A 17315-nucleotide genomic window follows, 5' to 3' on the forward strand; every position below is an offset into this window, starting at 1 on the left:
AATTGTGACACCCAAAGTTTACATTTAGTCTTAGAAATGTTAGCTAGGAGTTTGTTTAAGCTACTATTATGTCTTATAAATCTGCTTACATCTTGCACCGTTTGACTTAGTATATTCATTTCTGTCGACGATCAAATCTGACAAGTTACTAACTGCTTAACTTACCCATAAGCTTCATATCTAACACTGGACCGTTGTCAAAAAGTAGCTACCGTTTTCTGTCCTACACTATCCTATTGTACTACACTCTACAATACTACTTTTAGCAACTTCTACTTTATTTACAGCTGGGTAAATAATCTCTGTCATTCTTCTAAGCCATTTTAAGGGTTTTTAGTAGCTAACTAGCCAGCAGCGTTATCTTATTTGATATCTTAGCAAAAACTGCATACAAATTTTACATTTTACACACATAGACGATGAGTATAGCATTGTTTTTACAGCTTCTACTTTAGCAATAGCGTTAGCACTAAAGATTAGCTTCATCTAGTGTTCTTGTAAACATGATTGCTTCCCTGAAAAAGTGCCAAGTTTTAAGGATACGAGACCGTTGTGCCGAGTTAGCGTACACGTTTTCTGATTTCTAAAAAAAAGATCACTGTCCAATTTGCATTTTTTCTCTCTACGTGATCAGAAAGAACCGATGGACTTCGATGGATCAGGCGATATGATATTTACGTGTTTTTTGTCTTTTTCGAGGATTAGTTGATAAAATAGCGTAAAGGCAGCCTTATCTTTAAAATGTGAAAAGTCCTGGCTAATGAGCTATAAGAACAATGAAGTCTTCCTAAAAATGTCCCTACCACATGTGACATCAAGTCTGTTTAGTTGCAGAGTGCATAGATAAATTCAGTGGACGGACCATTCGTTAAACTGTGGTTCTTCATGTCTCTTCTGCCTCCCAGTTGGAAGTTGGCGTCAAAAACTAAAACTCCGCCCCGCCTTCGTTATTTATTTTTTTTATCGGTATATTTTTCTCTTTTTACGACGCGCCTGTTTTTTAAAAAAGTAGGCCAAGGCGAATCAGTTGTGAGCCTCTCCAAAACTAACCTACAGCTACGAAAACGCTAAAGCCTGCATATGATCACTGCATGGGAGGAAAAAATGGCCGACTTTTTACCCCATAGAGACTTCACAACAGTAAGTTGCCATGATAAATACTCTTTGTAATATATGAGAAGCTGTCTACAGAGATGGAGAGAGGTCGCGTGGGTAGGAGCCCTGAATCAGTCTCTTTTTTCAACCTGAAATAAATGATCAAGAAATAGTGTGAGGTGAGTTCTGTACAGGATATTAACAGTACCAACTGCAGTTTTGTACAGGCCAGGAGCACTCTCTTGTCTTTCCACTTGAGCAGTAGTCTACCCTGAACTTTCAAAACAAGTTGTGCTTCACCCAAAAGTCTCGCTGCTGCACTGCCTTATGGGAAATAGTTCCATTTCGAGGGCAGTTACTTCCACCGTGTGTCCACATTAGAGGACTTTTCCAACCCGATTTGTGAAGCCCTGGACCGGTGAGAGCAGGAGAGGAGCGGGGGAGAAAGACAGGAAGTCCCACAAAACTCAGATGGTGAACAGAAACTGGGTCACATCGATACACGTCCACCATCGCCAAGTCCCGCTGTCTCCTGATCAAAGAGCACTGTGTTCAAATCATACTTTGGTTCAAGTTAGAAGAAGAAGAAGAAGAAAAAAAAATCAATATTCATAAACTTTGACACCCACAGCACGTTTCGCTAATTAGCAAGTCCTTCCCAGCGACTGCGGGCGAGGAGGCCAAAGTCTTCCTGAAGTCTCGATGTTGGTGGGGCAAAATTATGGATCTGCTTGGGTTGGTTTGCACAGGGGCGGGTCCCGAGGGAGGGGGAGCAGTTCACACGAAACCATCACACTTTCATCATAAACACATGATCACATGTTACAGTACAGTTCAGGGACACACTCGGAGAGGGGCTGCCCTCCCCCTCTACTCCCTGACGTCACCACAGCCCATAGAATAGATATGTATATATATTTATATACAGAAAATGAATACATATTGGACACCCTAGACATAAAGTACATTCAAAGAACTGAACCAACATTCTTGTTTAAAACACATTACAGTGACTCTCCTGATAAAAAAGAATTAAGGTTTTGCTTCCACCAAACTCTTCAAAATTCCTCCGTGCCGCACACAACAGAACACACAGAATGGTACATATTCTCAGAATACATTGACAAATAAATTGACATTGTCAGCCCTCGTTCTTTGTTACCGCTGGATGGGCACTACCGTTTTCTATAATGTTTTCTCTAGAGAGTCAGTTTGCCTCAGGCTTGTGTTTTGGTTATGCACCTGCGATGTAGTACAATGGGATTACTGGAGTATAATTCAATTAGTTACATGGACGATGAGGAGTTATTCTCGTGCATAGCGCCGCTTCCGGTTGGTCTTTTTCTAGCGGCACACAGTGACACAAAGGCTTGGGCTCTGGAGTTGGCAGGTGAGTAAATCCGGCGACGTTGTCAGTCTTTTGAGTCTGTTTTTCATGTTTTAGACGCCATTTTCTTAACTAGTCCTCAGTCAGTGAGCTCTGCTGGGGCCTGGAGAGGGGCAGAGCGAGGAGAGCTGCCGCCGTGAGTCACCCCCCACTCCCCAACGCTGTAAACCGGACCGACAGGCCCAAAGAGACTGGGAAGGGGCGGAGCCCAGTGGTGCTGCCAGCGAGGAGGAAGTGACATCACGACAGAATCCACAGGGGACGCCGCTAACAGTATTCTGCTGCGGCCGCTGACCTCGCGCCAACATGGAAGAAGAAGAACGAAGCGACGCCAGCGGCCGCCAGGAAGGAAGTGAGGAAGGAAGGAAGCGAGGAGGGAGGACGCAGGAGGGAGAGTGGAAGTACAGCAGAAGAGCCTGGATCAGCCCCTCCCTGCCACCTTTCCTTTGTGTTTTATTCTTTTTTCAATGTGCCTTGGAGAAAAGCGGCCGGGGGAGAGTGAGCCCTCCTCGTCCTTCCACAAACTTTAGATCAGCATCAGAAGGGCCAACTGTTCATCTCCCTTACCAAAAAACATAAAAACAGATTTGTACATATATACTGCTTTATACACACTTTTTTACCATGTAAATCACAAAAGTATAGAAAAATAAAATGTTTTATAATAACGCGACACTTTCTCTCTCTGTCTTTTTCTACTCAGAAGGTGGTCCCAGGTGGAAACTGGCTCACTCCGGTGGGTTTGTGGCTGGTTTGACAGCGCGGTGCGCCCGAGTGTCCGCCTCGCCTTCCCTCGTCCAGCCTCCAGAGGGAGTCTTCTGTGATATTTTCCTAAAGCTAGTTCTCCTCTCGCCTTCGCCGGTTTCATCTGTGATGTCCATCAATACTGAGTACAGCTCCTCCTTTATTTACTGCAACAGGAAAAAGAGGAGAGGAGTTATTACGCAAGACACGGCAACGGTAATACACATACTACGACTACTACTACCACCAACATGCTCATGGTTCATTACACCACAATGAGATTCTAATAAAAACAACACAAAAGAGAAAAGACTAATGTTTACAAGTGGAAATGTCAAACAGAAAATGGGTGTTCTTTTATATTAAAGGTGGACCACGTAACTTTTTTACTGCTCTGTACCAGAAATGTTACATAGTGCACCTTTAATGCACTCTTAAAAATGGTGAAGATTGGGCAGATTTACAAATATTCACAGTTTGCAAGACTTAAATGATTCAAATAACATTTCTTTTATCTTTTTAATCAAAATTGGACCCACAAAAGCTAAAACAGAGTACAGCTGAACAGCACACGTGAAGTGGTCCTAACTGAAAAAAGGTTGTTTTGTTCGAAGAATTGTGCGGTGAGGACACAGGAGAGAGATTTCGGTCGACTTCTGTTGTTCCATAACGGAGAAATCGCTTCATTCCTCCATCTTCATCTGTTGTAACTGCATCCAGCGACCTCCTCTTCCTCCCAAATGAACAGCCACCACATACATTCAGTGCACAGGAATACAGACACATAGATTTGATTGACAAACCGCCTGTACTCATCATATTCATTTTGGTGGAGAAAATTCAAAAGAAAAACGTGGTTAAATGTCTTTCTGGAGAACTATAGTATCCTTAATATGTGACAAAAAGTTAAAATCTATCTTGAAAGTGAAATACACACATGTTGAACCCTTTTTGTCTTTTTCTGGAGGGAATAGGTTTTATAATGTCACTATATTTATTTGGTGATCAACAATCCTTGCCCCTTTGATGCAAAAGTGAACAAAACACTTTAAAGACCGGGTGTTACATTACCATTTGGTTTTGAAAATGCTATATTCACCAAAAACAATATATTAACATGTTTTATAAGTATTAAAAGTGATAAGTTTCAGTTCTTCCCTCCCTTTGCTCGCTCTGCTAAATCACTCCCCCTTCAGAGCGATATCAAAACACAATCAGTGTGCATCCTGCCAATGAAACTACTGCACATCGCATCAGATTTGTGAAATTGTAGTGTTTTATTGGTTGTATCGTGCTTTTGTATACCTGGTAGGCTTGTGGATTGCGTTGTATAAAAGACGTGGAATTGTATTTGGGTTTGAATAGGGAAATATCGCTAGATTACTCAAACATGCATGGACTTCAGGTATGATTTGGTGTCACGACATGGTAAAAAAAACTCCAAAAGGTACATTTTTGCATAATAACCCCTCTTTAACCAATGTTGAGTCACTACTTCATGTTAGTGTTTCCCTGTCAGCGTCGTACAGCTGTTCAGCCTCTGTATCATAAATGCGGGATAAGAAAAAACTAAAAAGAAAACCATCTCAGAAAGTGTCCTCAATCTGACAGTTTGAGAACAAGTTTTTTTTTCTTTTTCTTTTTTGTTCCAGTACATACACAGACATGGAAGAGGTGAAGGGAGGAGGGAGAAGAAGGAGAGAGAGTAAACATCTCGGGACCCTCGTCATGACAGATGCTGCTTAATTCGGACTGATACCGGCTGTGCGTCTCCGAGCAGTTCCCGACAGGAAAAATTAACGGGATGGAAAAAGACTAAACTCATTTGCAAAAAGCGGTTCGAGAGCGGAGCACTGGTGAGACTGGAACGAGCGCGTCTATGGCACGCTCAATCTGTGTCAACATGAGAAGTGCGGCGAGTTCGCGCAGAGGGAGGGGCGGAGGCTTCAGATGGAGACGTGCCATAGGAGCAGGAGGTTTACAGGGCCTATATATTATGCTAATGAGGCTGTTAACCATCAGACGTTTTATTCTCAAGCTAAACAGCGGGAGATGTGTTTTGACTGATCTGCACTTGTTTCAGAAATCCTGTTTACTATCTATCTGTCTGTCCTTCTCAGTCCATCAGTCCATCTGTGTATCTAAGCATAATAGCCTGGTGCTAAATGGCTGCTAAAAGGCTTTTTTTTCATGGGTCATTCTCATTGTCATCAGCAGAGGGAGCTCTAACACTAGTTTTATCGCTTCTCGACAGCTTTTGTAATCATTATTAATCTGTCTACATCTCCAAAAGCTCAAAATGAAGTGGTAGTTAACATCTACTTTATACCTTTTATTCAGTAGAGAGTTGAGGTATAAAATGATCCAAATGATTGTAGTGAAGTTTTTGTGGAGTGGAGGACTTCCTGTATTACCACATGACATCACAAGGTGGAATAGAGTGTTTTCAGCTAGAGAGAATAGTAACTTAAAAACCTAAATATGCAGGGTTTGTGTGTTAAACATCTGTGAATGAAACAAAACACGACTCTGGGTATGTTTATGATGAGGAAACAACGTAACATAAATCAGAAAAAAAGAGTAATATGGGTTCTTTCAGTATGTTCGACTATTGCTAGGTTCCATCGCACATCGTACAGTCTCTGCTGCCTGGTTCATGTATGGGTAAGCTCCGTAAGCCCCTCTCCATCTCCCCACAGTGGCGGTCCCTTGGTGTCCACGCTGTTGGTTTCTCTGTTTGGTTCTGCTGTAGCCTCGGCCCCCCTCTCCTCCTCCTCTTCCTCCTCCTCCTCCTTCTATTTATCTCTGGCTGAGTCTATCCATCTCCCGCGCCTTGGTATCATAGCTCAGATTTCACGGGGGATGCTCCGAACAGAAATATCCTTCAGGAGCTCAGCGGGGAGCCCACACAATGTAAAACTGCACAGACGTATGGAATATAAAGGTGAGGAGGCAGATCGCAATTCACTGTAGACTCAAGACAAGCTCCTCCTGCCTCATACTCTGACATATGCACTGTGTAAATCAATGCCGTCTCTAAGGAGGGTCTATGGAGCTCGGACCACGTATATCCTTCTTCAGAATAGTTACACACAGATAACAAATTTGCATATGCTATTTTAGGTAAGGTTGCTCACTATAATGTTGTTTTTATATACCTTTATTCATGCAAAAAAATACATAGTCGAATTTGTGATCTCAGGTCTAGGTTCAAAGGAGCTTACGTGCTTACGTACTTAAATGGTGAATTCAGAAAAAAAATTCATTAAAACACAGTAACCTACACGTTTTAGTTCTTCTAGTTTTGACATCCTAACCCAGTGGTGACCAAAATATGGCCCGGGGGCCAAATGCAGCCCTCAGACCAGTTTTTACTGGCCCTCAGGCCTCCTGCTGAACCGGCCCAGTTGATCCTAAGCAGTACTTTTAACAGCAAATTAAACTATTTCTACATCAAACACCACATTGCAGTGTGATACAGACCTAAAATAAATGTGTTTTAAGCCTCATTAATACAAAGTGGCTCTGTCAAAGCTGTGATTAAAGCACCGCACTGCATTGATGACCGGTCTGGTGCCCTCCACTTCGAATATGTTTTGAGATGTGGCCCTCGATAAAAAAAAGTTTGGGCACCTCTGTCCTAAGCCATTTTGCACTAACATTAACTCTTAAGACATTAGGTTTACTTGTGATATAATATTGGTAATTAATTGGTGTTGGTCTTCATGGTTTGAAGGACTTCTGTCCAATACAAAGATATACTCATTTGATTTGAATTGCTAATCGTTATGACTACGGCCTCAATTCATTCGGAAACTGCACATCACAAAATCTGCATAATAACAATGAATCCTGCACTGTGTATGGTATGTCGGTATGTCACTTGCTTGTTTCCATGGAGATGCTATTCCTTTGCTTGAAATGTTCCACAGAATGCATCAAGTAAAATTCAATTATATGTTTAATATTTCTTAAAAAAATAACATGGTTTAATGCTATACTGTGAAACATTCTAGGCAAAGCAATAACATCTCACATATGACTATAAGCAGGCTGTGGTTCCTTCATCAGAAATGTTACATAGTGTAGCTTTATGTCATCCGAAACCCAGCAATACCCCTACCCCGACTAACTGGTACATGCGATGTTGATGTTTCACTCTCTTGGTGGATTCTAACGGCTTTTATGAATCTGCGGTGTTAGAGAAAACCAAGACAAGCCAATACAAAACACTCAAGACCAAAACATAAAAAATATATATATAAAAAAATCATGTTTCAAACCACAAACATGCCATTCTCTCCATGTCTGCTTCATGTCGCGGTGTTGTAAGCTCCCGCTGTCCTCTCCTCTCCTCTCCTCCCCCAAAATAAAAAAATAAACTACTTTTTTTTTTCGTCACCATCTAAAAAGTCCAGAAAACTGCAAGGGGCGAGCGAGCGCTTTAGAAGAAAACACTTCAAAAAGGCGAGATCTCATAGCAGATCAGAGCACAACACAGCAACCCAATTCCAAACCTTGTGTTCATATAACTTTATTCCGACACTCAAAAAGCAGTTACTTATATATGTCACATTTTTGACAAGAAAAACCCATGAAGAAACTAAAAAACAGATTTGTAATACTTTTTTACCTATGAATTGAACCCAGAGGACAATATATTTTACATTATAGAAATTACATAAAGAATTGAAAATGCACAGATAACCCCACTTCATATAGGAATACATATAAAACAGTTACTCAGCGATATAATGTGATGAGTATATACAAGTATCATATATTTACAGTTTTTTTGCTTAGTTTTCTTTTGTACAAATCTTTTTTTTAATGGTAAATCGCATTGGCGTTCACTTACCAGGGCTTAGCGACAATGGTACGCATCAATACGAAGTCGTCTGAGGTCTAGTTGCATATTGTTTAAGCTGGTTATAGACAAAAAGCCAACAAAAATAATCATAATAATGTCTGAAAAGTTTTTTTTTTTTTCCTAGTCTAAATCCACACTAAAAAACACTAAATACGAAGCACCACACTGAAGTATTTACAAGTTTAAGCCCGGATAAGTGGTCGACCGAATGCGAAAACCGAATGTTTTTAAACTGTAAACTGTTGACAAACCCGTGCAGACTGACGCAACAGTGCCCCCTAGAGTCCTGGTAAAAACATCACTAAAATAACTGTTTGTACTGAACTGTTTTTATTTGGTTTTGGTTAATTATTCAGGAAGCGCGAGTGTGTGTTGGGTAGGCGTGCTGCGGGTAAGTAGGGTATACTGTCACACGATGTAAAGACTTCTACGATATATCAAACTGCAAGCCCTTAAACTTAAATGCATTAGAGTAGCGCACTCAAAAACTCTGAGGGAACTACATAGACCATGAGCCTCCATTTCAGTGCAGCCAGCATGAAGAAAAACGCCTTAGGAATATGACAGTAAGGATTGGCATTTATAATGAAAGTGTAGCGTGTCCGCAAACCCCGCGACACTGTAACCATTTTGTAGATTTGGAGCGAAAATGGCTAAATTAAAGTTTGTAGTTACGCACACAGTAAATAAAAAAGAAACTGGACTTACTTTCCTACTTTGACAATCGTTACGTTCTAATTACTTTCAATATCTTTAATTCTACCTAAACATAGATTTTCAAGGCTATTAAGCTAGCTATAGTTACATGCTGTGCTAATATTGCTATTTGGTACTTAGCATAGCATGTGTTGTCTTAAAGGCCCTGTACTCGATTCTTTCCCATGTATTTGAACAAAATTAATCTCACCCCAATGCAGATATTTTGTACAAGTAGTTCTGAGCGTGTTAAGTTAGTAGCTGTTGTTAGCTTTACTGCGACGACAATCCTCCACTCTGGTTACGGTGAATAATTAGGGTGCTCATAATGCATAAAGGTAAGTGAAGAATCATTTTTACGTTTTTTCAGACAGTAAAAATCAGGTTCAGCGCCTCTAAGATGTATTTAGTCGTCACTGTCGCTAGCTACATAACATCTAAATCTGTGATGTTCTCACCAGGACCGGGCTAAAGTCGCGTGTATACGTTAGCTTAAACTGCATTCATCGTCGTAGTTTTGTTTTCTCTCCCTCGCACACTTTACACTCACATTCAAATGCATATATAGAGTGATATTTAGAGCACAGAGGCACACACATTCATAACAGACCTCTACATCATTCAGGCCTACGCGCGGCGCCGACCTAGTGTCACCGCCTCGTCGCTCGTAAACGCCGCGATTTGGGTCAGTCTAGAAAACCCCTAATGGTGCATATGTCACTAGCATACAAAAGGAAGAACAATGTTATCCACGTAGGTTTCTTTGAGTTACAATATAAAAATCAAATCAACAAAACGCAAATGACCAAGGTAATTTGAAGCAACAAGCTAACTTCCTGTTTTGTTCATTAGTACAGATTTAGACCTTTGTGTGAGTTTTAGAGATGGTTGGATTTATACCAAATATCGCTACAATATTGTTTAAGTAAAACTCATTAGTAAAGGTACATTTAAAGTACATTTAAATACACCAGTGGAAGTTAGTGAAGTAGGAGTTAAGTACTTGCGCAGAATGTATAAGTATCTGTACTTCACTTCAGTACATTTTACAGTGGATACATTTTACTTCTATTTCACTACATTGGAGAGCAGTATCTGTACTTTCTACTCCACTACATTTTTTAACTGGACTGAAAAGTAAAAAGTACTTTACATATGATTTGAGGGGTTATTTTTTACCATGTTTGTGGTACCATCCTGATGAAAGTTTTTAAGTTCAAACTTAAATCCACAAAAATAATAAGAAAAAATAAGAAATTGATTCATATTTTAACTGTTGATCAAAATATGTATGATGTTTTAGTCAATGTCACTACATTTAACACTTTAACAACTTAACAACACTTGTGTGAAATACTTCTACTTTTTACTCGTCAAGTACATTTTTAAATGGGTACTTAAATACTTTTACTTAAGTAGATTTTTTTTCATGTGAGAGTAACTTTTTCTCCTGTATCTGTACTTTACGTTTAAATACAAACACATTGGTATTGGACTGATGTTGTGATACTTGCCATAGTAGTACTTAGTATCAAATCAAATCAAAACATGTCACTTATTAGCAAGCATAATGTGTTTTAATGGTAGGCATCTTTAAAATAACTTAATAAAAAGTGTTATTATTAGGACCTGGAAGCCCTCTAGTAAGTAAGCTAGTAAGTAAATCTTTAAAGACAATATTATGATGATCTTGGAGCGTTAATTCTCTCTCATAACCAATTTTGAGAGGGACGGAGTAAGTCCAGTCAAACTGACCCATGTTCTTTATTCATGGCTCAAAATTGGATGACATTTAGAACTATGAAGCTATATTTCTTGGACTGTTTTTGGTAAATAGAGACTGGCCTGGCATTTTATCTTCCCATTTATTATTAGCTACGTTTGACCGGGCTTTGAACTGACCCAAATGAAAAAAAACCAAACAAAACGTAAACATTTGGGAAATAGAAACAGGAGAAATTGTGTTGTCAATTTTTGTAACTGCTATGATGTCAATTTTAGCCACCAGAAGTTGTCGTACTAAAATAGTTGCTTCACTTCACCGCGCTCATTCGTCTTTTTAGCTATTTGATTTCCACATTGCGTAATCTAACACTAGTTTTAATATACAACATTAATCTATATTTTCTTCAACATCTCAACTAAACATAACTGGCTGTATATGATACTCTTATAAATATGTTACATCTCAGAAAGTTAGCAAAAATGGAATAAAAATAAAACTTCAAAATAAAGTGCACAAATGTTTTTTGTTTTTTTTGTTTTGTTTTTCATCTTTTGAGTTCACAAACACCCAATACATAGAAATAAAAATTAAAAAAAATACTGGCATAACTTGAGTTGAGTAGCTGCGCTGAGATGTTGACAGCTAACCGTTAGCTACACGGCATTTTTACCTCGGGTTTTGCACAAAGTTTAACGCTGCGGTGCTTCTCTATGGTAATCTATGTGTAAATATAGCGTCTCTAAGTATATTTATAGTACAGTAGTTTTATCAAGAAACAGTTCAGTTGAGTTTAGCCAGTTTCGTTGACCTCCGCGTAAACGTAAAACAAAAACAAAACAAAACACGACAATAAGCTGGTTGTGTGTCTGAGTTTCCGTTAGCTTATCCTGAGGTAAAACATTTGTGCGATGCATTAAAATATTGGTAGCGAGTGTTTGAACCTCACCTGTGTTAGCGAACAGTTTATCAGCTGTTAGTTACGGTGGCTGGCCTGTGTCTTCTGCACATTTTCTTCAAAACCTACTACTTTGCATTTACTGGGGTTGTTTTTAGAAAAGATGATATATTCTGTACTGTAAACATGCTTTTTTTTGCCATTATAAACCAGTCTAATGGCGATTTGATATTTACAACGGATGTCCTTCCAGTCGCTACATTACTGTGACAAGAATTGACGATAGGGTTGAATTGTTTTGACCAAGGACACAACAGTAAGTGCTTAAGTGGGAAATTAAGTGGGAATTCATAATAGTAGCAGTGCTAATGCTAAATGCTAATGGGATTTTGCTTGACAATATGTTATGAACACTAAGCGTGGTTATTTTTTATATATCTACACCATAAGCTAATGTATATGTTTTAATCTCGTGCAAAATAAAACACTTTTTTGGGTGATTAATATGTTTCGCCAAACAGTAAGTCACTGCCTTATATCTGTTTGAATGGAGGAGCTAACTAACACAAAGTAGTTGTTTACAGTACAGATTATTAGAACCATAATGTGTGATTTAGATTTAAAATGTCATAAACTTTACTCATCTATTTCTCAAGATACAAGATACAAACATGTTCAAATCAAATACAGCTTTTACTAATAAAAAATCAAATTCTTAATCTTAATGGTTGCATTGTTTAAGTTATAATTTGGTATTTTGGTTGATTATTTAAGACAATTATCCAAGAAAGCAGAATGATCCTCACATGAGTCTCTCATTTGGGTTGCCAGGTTCAATGCTGGTTTAAAACTAAAATGCCTCTCTCTGATCTGAATGGTCCCTACCTAAACCCCAGCACCTGCAGCCAATCATGTATCAGTGCTAGTGCAGCCTCCGCAGCTCAGTGAGTGAATTCTGGAGGTTCTGAGCTTTCACATGAGGCATGGCTTGTCCATATAATGAGAAAACGTGCACTGACAACACAGGTTCAGTTGTAATTGTAGTACAGTATATTTTTTTTAAGAAGGGATAGTTGGACGACAGAGGAATTAAACCTTGCTATCGGCGCTGTAGTATTGAGTAAGTATCAGAGGACTGTATAATCGTATTGTTTTCCACCTATAAAAACAACAGTAAATGCCGAAGTGCAGCATGTAAACAGTGTGTAATGTGCAGAAGACCTGGCTCCGATACAAAACTGTCCCTGGTCAAATCTCAGCATGCCAAACCACATCTTCCACCGCGAGTGTCACCGGACAACTCAACAATTCAGAGAAACAAGAGGCGAAACAGCAGCGCAGCGCCCACAAGAACAGCCGAGGCGGCTTTAGTTTCTTTTCAAAGTTTGCGTTTAGGTCTTTGGGAAGTGTGCCGCCTCGGTGTGTTCTGGCCAGACGGGGGCGCTGCTCTCGCCTCGTACGTGCATCATGCTGCAGAGGATCACATTGGTTTTGGTGACACAGCACCGAATACAGCAGTCAATCCACAGCAACCCAGTCTCAGGAAGATTAGGCAGAGATACATGGAATAAAAGCAGCTGCAATGCGTCATTTTAAACCAGAACTTTTTTAATTTGTGGAGTTGAAGTGACTTGAGATCAGAATTGTATATATTTTAAGTATTTTGATTACCGTTATTAGCTAGATCCTTATTACTTGACTAGCTAATGCACCATTTTACACACCGATATTATACATTTCATATGTCTCTTTATTAATTGTTGTAATTCCTCATAAAAAAGATAAAAAAGTATATGTTTAAATGTTTTCTCAACCATGTTAACGTGCTGCAACTCTACACCTAGTTCACCATTTTACATTACGCAATAAATTACAGCCCTGATAATGCATGAATCTTTTACAATCCAAATTATTTCTTCAGATGTCATTTCTACATATTCATTTTAGTAATTCTTAAAAAAAAAAAAAAAAAAAAAAAAAAAAAAAAAAAGTATATTGTTAAACATTTTCCCAATCATATTAATGTGTGTGGGAATTTTTTCTTAATTCGAACCCTTAATGAACCTTAATTTCGTTAATTTCCAATGATAAGAAAAGTTGGTCTACCTCACCTTATCTTATTGTTATTAGCTACTGTTTGTGTAATGAAACAAAATTAATATGTAAGTACAATTATTACTTATTTTCAGTGTTTTGTAGAGCTGTAGTTCTAGTCGTTAAGTCAAGTACTCAGTTGATTGTGTCTATTTTATTTAAATTATAAGGATTTATATGGGACAACAGCAGAAAGGAGATGGTATGGAGCGAATTAGCTAAAGATTTTGGATTGAATTATGAGTTTAATCTGCGTTTTTACATATAAACATATAGGCTACATTATGTCCTAGTACTTTTCTGCATAAGTGTTGTGCATAAATAGTATTTTTGCATGAACTCCCCCTGCAGGTGAGGTCGTGTGAGTGCAGTTTTGGGGTCTGATACATAGAGATACGTAATAGTTGTGAGAGCTTTTGCCACGCCCCCTTTTGATTCCAGATAATGCTACTTCCAACAAACACGTCATAACTATTCCATGTATCCCTGGTCCACAGACAGTTACAAATACAAGTTGAGACTGGGTTCATATCAGAAATGCTCTTGTGCATAATCAGTTCCCAAAGAAAAGCACAGAATGAACCAAAACAAAGAGCAGACCACGAAGACATAACAGGGCCGCAGCTCCGGGAAGCTTTAGTAAAAACCTTATCTCTCACACTGGAAGAAAACGCGTGGTGAAGGTTGACTTTTGTGTCATTTTAGTTTGGGATGAGTCTCTGTTAGATTGTTTGCGGTTCTTTTAGTAGGGAGTGAAGCGACTGTACCCTCCTCTGTAAAGGCTAGCCTGCAACATCAAAGATGAAAAAGCACCAATCAGTATTCAGCTCAGAGTGCACTGCGTCGGCCCAAATTTCCTTCCTCTTTCCGGCTCGTGAGGGTTCCCACCGTTTTTTATCCAGGTCAAACTTGGATTAAACTAGTGTGTGTTTGGGTTGTCGGAGTTAAAGTCGCTTCTGTTTGGTTTTGGTCTTAAGTATGGAGGCAAGAGTGTTCTGGAAAATGGTATACATATGGACTACAGTTTTAAATATAACATCCTTCACTTGCAATTGGGAAGATATGTCAGATTTTGGCACTTTTTTTTATGCCAGATAACCTTCCTGTCATAGTCAACTTCACAATTTGTGTTTCAAATGGGCAACCTTCAGGAGTGGGCACAAAATATCACCCCATTTCAACATTTTTAAGCCCAAAATACAAATTGTTGAGATGTTAAACGATTACGTACCTGTTTCCCTGAATGCTAAACCTGATCTCTAGTTTATGTTGACTGCTACTGCTTGTGTAATCAAGTAGGTTTCATAGCAAAAAAAATGTAATTCCGTCAGAGGGGGGTGTTGTCCCAATCCGCAGGGTCTTAGCGGCCCAGAATTGGACCCTCTTCCTATTTATTTATATTAGAGGTGGCCCATGTGAGGCTTCTTGCCCCAGGCCCCCAAATTTCTGTCAACGGCCCTGAAATTTCTCACTAATCTCCAGTCAGAACAAATTCACTCTAAAACTTTTGTTCAGTTGACAGAATTACATTTTCTTTTGCTATACTACTATTACCATTACTGCTGCTACTGCTACTACTATTTATTTATTTACTAGACAGTCCCAGAGAGATTTGGAAGTCTCATTTTAAGTAGACTTCTGACACTAACGTACATGTTTTTATTCCCTAATTGCCATAGAAATAAGACAGTGTTGCACCTTTTTAATACATTTGGTAAGACACTGTGGCAAACATAGTAATACTTATTCTTTTTACTGAGTTCTGTTTCCATTTAGTTAAGGAAATGTCCTTATTACACAGTATTTTATACAGATATTGTCACTCTTGTCCCTCCATACACACACAGAGCTATAACCTCGTCTTCTCCCTGCGTTAGCCTCCACACAGAACGGCCCTTCGCTTCCATAGCTTTTTTTTGCACCAGCCCCTGCGCCGATCCGCTCCGAGCCGATCCGACCCGGGCCAGGTTTAATCACAGCTCCTTTTCAAGCGCGGACCCTTTTACCGAGAGGCCAAACCGGGGCAGACTTAGCACCATGCTCACATATGGGGCAGTCCCACATAGATAGATATATATATATAGAAACGGATATGAAAGCATGCGACGAGGCCTGAGCATGCACACCTGCACATGCACAGTCAGGATCAGCGGCACAAGTCTTCAAAGGCTAATATCGCCTAATTTCAGGGAGCAAAACTTTTCCTCTGCACGAGCAAAAGTAGAAGAAGACATTCCCTATACTCAACCTCAGAGGATCTAATTATTGTCTAGCTTTTAAATGCAAAAATCACTGGGCCCGCTGCAGGAGGACTATTAATCAAATATGATTAAAGAATTAAAGGCAAGATGTGCGGGGGCTCCCAGGGGCCCAGGCATTTGTTCAACACACACTCGCTTTCTCGCGCCCGGATTGGTATCACAGTGAGGACCGTAAAGAGAATATATTAGATGGAGAGATAAGGATGGAGAGAGGGAAGAAAGATAGAAGGAAGAGAGAGGGATGAAAAAAGTTAAAGTAATTTGTTCATTAAGTTTATTTTTTGTGTTTTGATTTGATTCAAAGTGGCAAGTAATGCAGATATCGGTGAGTTTTTTATTAAAATGCTACCAATTAAGTCACCGATTATACTTGGTGAGTTTGTTTTATCTTATTAGGTTCCATCCCAGCTTGAACTGATCTAAAAAAAAATACATGTGCAGATAAAATAAAATATAATCTACTTCAAATAATAATAATAAGAATAAGAATAAAAAACTTGATATTTTGGGAATTTTTAAAGTTTTTTGCATGAGAATCAATGCTGTTTGATACTTCAGTTAGTAATGTTATCAATGTTTTGGTTTCGCTTTGATTAAAAACTATATTGAATTGAAACTATTATTTAGTTTTGGCCATGTTTGAAAATGTCCTACACTGGGAGAAACTTAAGAATTTCATTTATGGGTTTAAGGAAGCTATTCTTGGCAGCATAAGTTAGAAAGAAGAAAGGAAGGATTGAAGGGAGTGAAGGATAGAAGAGAGTGTGAATTGGACGCAGCCTAAGACAAATTTAAACTTCCACAAATTAAATATCAGATTACTGCAATACAGAATATATTTTGAGTAGTTTGATTAGTTTAGTTTCAGCCGCGCAGGGATTTGGACTTATTCCAGAGTATTTGGCCTGATTGGTACGTAGTTTAATCTAAGACAAACGAACTTCAATTAGGACCAACACTGAACTGTGTCATTTTAACATCTGTCTAACATGGAAGAAAAATAGATTGAACTTTGTATAATACTTTTAACATATGGTGAGGTCCCCACTTTATATGAAAAACCATCGCACACACTTTTTCTATAGACGTCATTACCTCCGCAGCTCAAACACACACCAGCATTATAACGTCACAGTTTAAATTTTCGTCTCTTCCCTATCTCTCTTTGTTTATAGTATTTTCACCGTGTCAGAGAAAGTGGAAGGAAATTTGGAATAAAAAAAATCAAAAATAAACATTCAAGCACATTTTTAATTAGGTAAAATGAAGAGGAAAACAAATGTCTTAATTAATGAAAGCTTTTAGCTAGCAGCTGCACCGGGGAACTGTGTATGTACTTTGGATGCTGTTGAAAAATCGCATGCATGCCGTAATAGTAAATTTAAGTCATTTTTCAAAAGCAGAGAGGCCGTACGGCGCTCCCTCTCCTCTGTCCCGCGGCACACTGCTGCATGCGTTGATCGCCCTTAATCTCCAGCCTTGGGCCTGGTCCCTTCTTCAAACAAAACCAAACACAAATTCTATCCATTTCTTTAAAAAATATATTT

General features: G+C 39.0%; 1 protein-coding gene across 9 annotated transcripts in view; it reads right to left on the bottom strand.

The window, feature by feature from the left end:
- Positions 1 to 386: 386 nt before the first annotated feature.
- Positions 387 to 17315, bottom strand: part of rbfox3a (RNA binding fox-1 homolog 3a) — a 1019729-nt gene continuing 1002800 nt past the window's right edge. For 8 of the 9 annotated variants that reach the window (XM_055223828.1, XM_055223826.1, XM_055223822.1 and 5 more), the window contains one exon: positions 14250 to 14294. In XM_055223828.1, the coding sequence (XP_055079803.1) occupies positions 14250 to 14294 (45 nt within the window). Of the gene's footprint in view, positions 3394 to 14249; positions 14295 to 17315 lie in introns of those variants that run through there. The other variant, XM_055223823.1, reaches the window with a different exon arrangement.

The sequence above is a fragment of the Periophthalmus magnuspinnatus genome, chromosome 8 (assembly GCF_009829125.3).
Source record: "Periophthalmus magnuspinnatus isolate fPerMag1 chromosome 8, fPerMag1.2.pri, whole genome shotgun sequence".
Lineage (NCBI taxonomy): Eukaryota > Metazoa > Chordata > Actinopteri > Gobiiformes > Gobiidae > Periophthalmus > Periophthalmus magnuspinnatus.